The 8330-nt window shown below is 39.8% G+C and overlaps 1 protein-coding gene across 1 annotated transcript; it reads right to left on the bottom strand.

The window, feature by feature from the left end:
* On the bottom strand, positions 1-7839 carry LOC118430821 (transmembrane protein 47-like). Its single transcript, XM_035841852.1, has 3 exons — positions 7158-7839; positions 5259-5399; positions 1-4045 (listed from the first exon to the last, which is right to left on the bottom strand). Exons 1-3 carry the CDS (start codon positions 7384-7386, stop codon positions 3816-3818), a joined length of 600 nt encoding a protein of 199 aa, XP_035697745.1. The 5' UTR covers positions 7387-7839; the 3' UTR covers positions 1-3815.
* Positions 7840-8330: the final 491 nt, after the last annotated feature.

Genomic DNA, 8330 nt, shown 5'->3' on the forward strand with positions numbered 1-8330 from the left:
CCAGCTTCTACATCAGATTTATTGGATTCAATAATGGAAAACCTCAACTTTAGATTAGGCTATCTCACAGTTTCTTCCAAATCATCAAGAAATCTCTCTTCTTCAAAAGTTTCCATTTCATAATTACTCTCACTTTAAGGTACAAAACTATGCACTATATTATATAGATGATAAAAATGTGTAAAAAGCTTCTAATAAATATCTTCTTCTATATACACATTAGACATAGAGATAATACAGCCACAAATAGTCTGAACTTAATAACACAGGCTTGCCACTACCTACCACTTTACAGGATTGTCTATGGCAAAAATGATATAACCTTAACCACACCACATGGCCAGGTCCTTATGACATCTGAAGAGACCAGCTGGCCAACACATACGTAGCTAGAGCTTAATGTACCTAAACATATTGTAGGTACTGGTGCGGGTACAGGCACAGGTACACAGGTTTAGGCACAGGTCCAGTACCTGTACCTGTGTCTTAACAAGTCTGATGAACATTACATGACAAATTGTCATCTTTCTTTGAGGATTTACATATTGGAATCTCAAGTTGTTATTTTTGTGTGCAATTTTTGTTATTTGTAGTCTTAGAAAGTGGTGTCCACTATTAGTTTGGTTATGTTCATGTGCACCTTGTGTTCAGGTCTGAACCTGTACCTAAACAATTTTACAGGTACATGTATTAGATACACAGTAGCTGTATGTATGAATTGTACAGCAAGTCTTGATTTGCTTCTTGATAACATCATCCAAGCACATCTCTAAGCATCCTTTTTAATAGCTATAGGTTTGATACTGATGTGAGCCTGCCTCATAATTCCCAGGAATGGTGTTGGATTGACATCAGCAAAAATTGTGTATTATGTCAATATGTAATATGTTATGGGAAATTTCTAAAGCTTCTTTGCTGAAACCGAATACATGTACAACTGTTAGACTTCCATGTACAGTTGTCCTGTCACATGCACACTGTTGAGGACTGTAATGTTATATGCATTAGTGAAGGAGGGGATACTAGTAACTGCTGCTGTTACATGTAGGTTCCAGTAATACACGCTGAACATACAATGTAGAAAATACATGTATCTGTCTTTTTGAAAGCAGAAATACACAATTCTATGCAGTGTAACATAATGCAATGTCAATGGACAACAAGCATAAACCAGATTCTACACATGAGGGGCAATCAGTAAATTTGTGAAGACATTTATCAATATCCATCAAATTCAAATCATTGTGGCCAATACTTCCCAGTTGATGACCTAAAATCAGTAGGTAAGTGGTGAGATGAACAGGGGTGAACTGTGATCATGCAGCAAAATCTTTCCAGACAAGATGCCTGATGAGGATTCCCTTCGTATTTCAACTTCAAAGGAGTGGGTATCTGACTTTCAGCAGAGCTGAAGTTGATGTGCACACCTCCATACATAGCACTACTGATTTTCATAAGTGTCAATGACATGAATTTTGGTCGACATTAATAGAAGGCTTTATATTCAAGAACTACGTCCTGAAATTTGAGTTGAGCACCTTATTTCTGGAGGAGGCCTTGAACTTATTGATCATGCTCTGTATTTCTGTGATCAGATTCAAAGTATTTCAAAACAACGAGATTTTTTGGAATACATTAAGCTGATAAGTTATACTGTAAAAATGTAAAATGTTTTGGAAAGATTCATTTTAGAACTGAACAAAAAATATGTATCCCTACAGTACTGTATCTGATATAGACTTTGGATGTTGCAATACCATACACCTTCCAGACACATCATTGTCAGTACATTTACTAAGGTTTGAAAAGTTGCAAGCCATAAAAATTGTTGCCTTAGATTATAATTGGACAAAGTCAAAAACAAATTTACCAGGTCCTGTAGATAAATTCAAGGTGTCTGAAACCTTTTGTCTCTTACAATACATGGAATGGATGCGCCCAAAGATATGTTGGCATGTACGCCATACTTTAATAATAATATGGAATATTATAACATAAGCCTGGCAATGTTTATGTCAAAAAAACAAAAGGAGAACCAGTTGATTTGCAGAGAATGTAGGATCTGAAGAAATTATGACACATTGTGACTTATAAAAAAATTCATAATTCAACTATGATTATACAATAAAAATGGGCCAATTTGTAAAAAAAAAAAAACTTCTAATGCGCAACAAATTCACTGGTTCTCCCCTATGCCATTAACAATACAGCATACAAATATAAGCTCTCACTCTAGAAAAAAGAAATAGGACATATTCTAATATATAATATGGCATTGGCCAGTATCTCTGTTCTACCACAGCTCAGCACTGTAAACACACATGGCAGCACACAAAGAAAGAATTTGTACATCTGTTTTTGGTAAAGTAAAACACATGCCACATCAAGGAAAGCTAATTTGCTCCCAGTCCACCAGAGCTGTGTTTTGTCTGGTGGCCTGCTGTTGGTTGTTTTAACATTAGACAGGAAGCCAGGTTACGAGGTCAAGTCCTCATCATGCACATGTACAGAAAACTTGGCAGTTACAGTACCAACAGCTACATGTAGCATGGACAGCACAATCACCAGCTTCGCAGGCATGTGGTGCGGCAGCAGATGGTTATATAACATTGAATGACTCGTCAAACATTTGCAGCATTTAATTGCATCTGACATGCAACTAGATCAGAAGTTCTTCTAGATCTCTGGCTGTATTGGTAAAGTAGATTTAATAATTGAGTTTGTCTGTTTTCACACTTTTTGTTACTTAATTAGAAAGTTCCTTCTCTGGTAAGAAGTTCACTTACATTGCTACAGCTCTACAAACAATCCAACAAAGCCAAAAATGGTTATTCTCTTTCACTAGAAATTTTCATATTTTCTAACTGACTGACGGCTTTGTTACTTTCCACACAATCTGCAGAAAAACATTACTCAGAAAGACGAGTAATGCTCAGCAGTACAGTATCAAGTCTGAAAAGTGAAGTCACATTTTCATTGAGTTGTTATGGGGAAATTTATGTTGTCTGCAGACACTGGGACATTGATTGAGGCATAAAAGATCTTGACTAAAGTTAGGTGATACTTTAAACACAGACCTGTCTTACTTCTGGGTACAAACTACAAACCATCTAAACTGGGAACTCTCTAGAGTGGAGGATTGAAATTGTCAGCTATAATTGACACTCTTTGTGTGGAAGGTATAAATGTCAAGATACTCCAAATGTTCTTAGTGTTGAAGTCAAAGATAAAATTTTGCAGTCCCCTAATTTCATAATAACAATTTATGAAAATACATTACTTACATGTACAGTAAAAGTTCACTGACTTTAGCACTTTTCAGTGTTTAAGCTCTTTGTTGATGTTGCCCCATGTTCTGTTGGAGGTGTGTTTAGTGAGGCAGTGATAGGAACTGTCACCACATGGTGCTCCTGGCTGTCAGACAAGTATTCAAAAACTGTCACCTTCCCTGTGTTCCATGTACACAGCTTGTCAGCAGGATTGAGATTGCAGAGAAACTCCACTGTCCCACATGCCTACACCTGCTACTGATAATCACAGTACAGCTAACATTAACAGTCGCCACCACAACTGTTTTTCCTGCAGAAAAGTAAAATACTCTTTAAAAACTTCACCGGCTCTTTACTATGCTCATCATGCCACTAACCAAACTGATATGCAGTCATTTTTTTCAGCTATCAAATTTTGTCTCATCGATGAACACAAAAGCGCTTACTGCATAATGTAATCAAAGCTATAAGCAATTTTTGTGTATAAAACACTTTGTGTCATGTACAATTTCATGGTCCAAAAGAGAAAAAAAAGGAAGACCCAGGTTAGCCTTCGTAGCTGGTTGTCTCATAGATTTCATTTGTGTCCTTTCCGAACAGGAAGAGTAGCGCAGCTCCGATCAAGAAGAAAGAGGCTCCCCAGCCCACGCCGTAGCCCCAGCCCAGTTCCCAGTTGATGCGGTCCTTGAGTGCCGTGGGGTCTGTGGACAGTTGTTCTGTCAGGATGGTGTGAAACATGGCCGGGAACACGATCAGCGCTATCAGGGCAAATAGCACTGTGGATGGACAGAAAGAAAGGCTTGGATCTATTCAACCTCAATAAGTCCATTGAAATGATCAATTTGAATTTGGCTGTAACATTGCAATTGTACAAGTACATTATACAGTAACATTGCCTTCATCATTTCTTTTTTTTCAGCGACAAATGCCTTGTGTCCAAAAGATTCGCATGATCAACTGATGCATGGTTCAATGGATGAACCAACTATTTTGTAACCTAGCCATTCCAAAAGCTTCTTTTTGCTGAAGAGGGACAGTTCAAAATTAGTAAGAGTATGGTCATTACTACTTATGATGGTCATTAGTAATGACCATCACAAGTAGCAATGACCATACTCATCATAACTAGTTGGTATAGGTAAAGGGTACACAAACACGGTCGGACCAAAACCACTGCACTGGGCCACTAGTGGCCCAGTTTCAAGGCGTAGTCAGACAATGGTACAGTTCATCCTCGCCGAGTTTTAAACATCTTCTTTAGGCGTGTTACTGTTTGTGGTCCAGCGTAGTAAATCTACACTCTTTACTCACTATGTCTTAAAAAATAATGCACAAATTTCATTGTATGCCCAAAAGTTTTACAAAATATGTTTATTGTGGCAATAATTCATCTGGCATAAATTATGTTACGAATTTGAATGCTACCGGGAAAATAGTCTACCGCATGGCGATCTGTAAATTTACTATACGACCGTTCCTATCAAAGTTATCCATACAGATAAAGGATTCAAGTTTCTCTTCTTGTGATGTGTTTGTTTAAAGCTTGTACAAGCCAGAAATTTGGTGATGATGAAAATGGTGGCCATTTTTACAGGTTTGCAATAGCAAAACCTGTATTGGTTCCGTTGGTTTCGTTGTCATCCTTGAGTATCGCCACATTGTTACAGGTTTGCCTCTATTGGTTTAGTTAGTTGATGCCATATTGTTACAGGTTTGTGATAGAAAAACCTGTATTGGTTTTGTTAGTGTCCTTGGGCACCACCATAGTGTCTCAAGGGAGTGCTGCATTTTGTTCAGAGGGAGCAGTTTATGACTGACTGCCTTCAGCACATTCTATTAAGTAGAAAAAAGCTTTCATGCATGCAAATCTTGGCAAAATGCCAGCTTTATTAAAAGCAATTTTAATGTCTGTCCAGATGTTTCTACATGACTGTATTAGTCTGATCAGTAACAGTACAAGTTTACCATTACAGGTAGATGTGTGCTTACCTGCCACCAGCAGCACCAGACCTGCCCACTTGTAGAAGCCGCGGAACCTGTCCATGAAGAAGGCCATCAGGCCCAGCACAAACCCTGCCAGTGCCAGCAGCAGGCTCATGATGATGAAGGCTGCCGAGGCTTGGACATAAGCTGGGAACACAAAACAACATCACTCACTCACACTTACTCTCCGGTTTAATGTCTGTGGCGCAATAAACTGTGCTCATTAATTATGCAAATGAGCCCCTGGTTTGCATTAATAGCCCTTATTTACGGAAAGCATCTCTGAGTCAAAGTTATCTACATACAAAAAATCATAATGATCCGTCAACCCCTTCCTAAGCAGGGTTTTCCCCAGAGGATGGAATAACGGAGGCCCTCCACTATACTCCTAGCCCAGCTCCACTATACTACTTTTAAAATTTAGTGTGTTTCTTCCCTATTTTCTTGGTTAGTTTTGCTAGAATTAATGAAAACTCACAGATTTTTGTGCCAAGTCAGTGGCATCACTTTTCCAGTCGGCATTGTCTGCAAAAACTTGTGAATGGGTGATGATCAAAACAATAGTCATTGCCACTTCACAACAAAGGAATCACTATAATATATGACACCCTCAGTACATTTGTACTTGTAGTATTTGACACCCTCTGTCAAATGCAAAATGAACCCATTTTCATGAAAGCGCAGCGCGTTGGTTCGGGTTATTTTTGCCAGCCCCTCCACTATACTAAAATATTCTGGGGAGAACCCTGCTAAGTTATTCCCTTCCAAAAGGATGGTGCAATGGTGCAATTGCACACGTGCGGACCAATTGCTGTGGAATTTTTGTCAATTGGCTATAACGGTACTTAAAGCCACCACTGTCGCCTAGTAAATACATTTGTTCTTAAAAAGAACGGATAAAGGTTACCCTACGGATAAAGGTGAACTAGCAATAACTGTTAGTTCTAGTTCTGTTTTAGGTCAACATTATATATTTGCTACAAAAAGTTGGTACCAAATGGAATAAGCGCAACATGCAAAATTTCAATATTGGTCTTGAAAATCTTCTCACCAAGAAACTTTTTAAGTGCTTGTCAAACCAATAAAAGCTCCTTGGTCAAAGTTAAAATCTCTATTCTTGATATTGGTTTAATACACACAATTAGTCAACTAAACCTGATCTGGTCCGGACCTGACCCTGAAAACCAGTATATAGTTTATGGTATGATTTAGGTATGACAGATTTCATAGTCCAGACTCTTTAACTTTTGGCCTAAGCCTGCCGCACCTACATTCCATCTGTGTGACTTCAATAGCTGTTGAAAACCACATCAATCAATTGTCCACAAAATACTGATCACAGGAACAATTGGAGAAAGACAACCTCATTAACATGTGGGCGGGCGCATTTGTTTATGTTGTCGGTTAGAATCTGTTAGGTTTGTGTATAATCTTCAAGCAGATGTAGGTGACGTTACTATACTTAAGAAGGTGCCAGCATAATTCCGTCTTGTCTAAGTTTCAGACGTCTGGCACTGTGAGACAAATATTTACTCTCCAAATTATGGTCCTCGGACTTTCTCAGAACCAGTTTCGCAAATTTTATTATGCATCCTTGTCAATTGTTCTGAACGAAAATCTTCGAGAGAAGAAAAGTTTATACGAAAACCTGTCGCTAATACAATGAGCGTTGATTATAACGTTAAAGTTGTAAAGTTGATGATACAACGCAACGTGAACGTGGACTACAGAGTGACTGTTTTTTTTTGCTGGATACTTCAATAACCCCCAAAATATGGCAGCAGGACAACTACAGAGAAGACTAACTGCTGCATGCTGTAATACTGGAGTCTACAACAATATGTCATATCGTAAGGTGATTAAGTAGAAAGGTGACTAAGTAGAAAACGTTTTGGCTAACGTTACCTTGGCCCTGTGCGCTGATGGGGGTACAGGGGGTAGGGGGAGGGGTGGCGTCTGTCACCTTCCCGCACTCGTTCCACAGGCCTTGGTAAAACCTGACCGTGTCTGACCGAACCCAGTAGTCACTGGCCAGACACACAATCATTAAAATCCAGGCAATTCCGGAGCAAATGAGGCCTATAAGCTTCATGGGCCGGACGACCCGCGTCGTTGTTTTGACTTCGGTCGCCATGTTGGGAGGGGTGGGGTGACGCTAGGCCAGCCCGGTGTCGCGAGCAAATCGTTCACATACAGCTTGTGTACTCAGTGTAACTCCTCCTAAGGAGGCGACCGCTTTGCTTCTGTGTTGGAAGCAAAACGAAATATCGATAATAATTTGTAAATGGTTATTATGACAACAGATTTTTTCAATGTACGTATAGGCGAAAATTTCAAGTAGTTTACAGAGATTTTGGAAGGATAAGTTTTACTGTTACACCGGATCCGGGTCACCCCTTTGAGTGCCCCAGACGCCTAACGCCTGCCAAAACCAACAGCTCGTGTTACACGCTTCAGGCTCAAGTTTGCATTTTCTCCACGCTAACCTGTAGGCGGGAACCTGGATGGCATTTGCCTGCATATTTGGTGTTGTGTTGAAAGCTCTGTTACCTCCCTGAACGGAGGTATTGTTTTTCTGTGCCTGTTTCTCCTTGGAACAGCAGTCACGAACGCCAGTGCGATATTCTTGATAAAGTAAAAGATAGAATGACATGTAGTCTGTAGTCTCTCCCGGGCTTCCCGGGAAGAACAGAACCTGATTCTACAGTAGCTTTTAGGAAAAATATGGGTTTTGATGGAAGTGCCGGTGAGGCTATGGGACCGGTGAGGTGAGACCAATGACGTGGAAACTCTCCCGGGTTTAAGTTCCCGAAAGCGCAATCAGATCGTCAATCTGGCACACTGTCTAGAGCCGGCTGCCGTCCCGTTGTATTAAGTCTTAGTAGTACTAACGTTAGACAGTATACAGCCTCGTCCAGCAAGCAGCGCCGTCTATCGACTATGAATGGTTTTAAAAACATGAATCTCCATATCTCAAAGCAGAGAAGATTGTGACCTTTTCTTCGAACGGCCCATAATATAACATGCGTTACCAAACGGGGAGTGCGGACAGAAAACGGGGCATATGATAAAAGGTGA

The sequence above is a fragment of the Branchiostoma floridae genome, chromosome 14 (assembly GCF_000003815.2).
Source record: "Branchiostoma floridae strain S238N-H82 chromosome 14, Bfl_VNyyK, whole genome shotgun sequence".
NCBI classification, from domain to species: Eukaryota; Metazoa; Chordata; class Leptocardii; order Amphioxiformes; family Branchiostomatidae; genus Branchiostoma; species Branchiostoma floridae.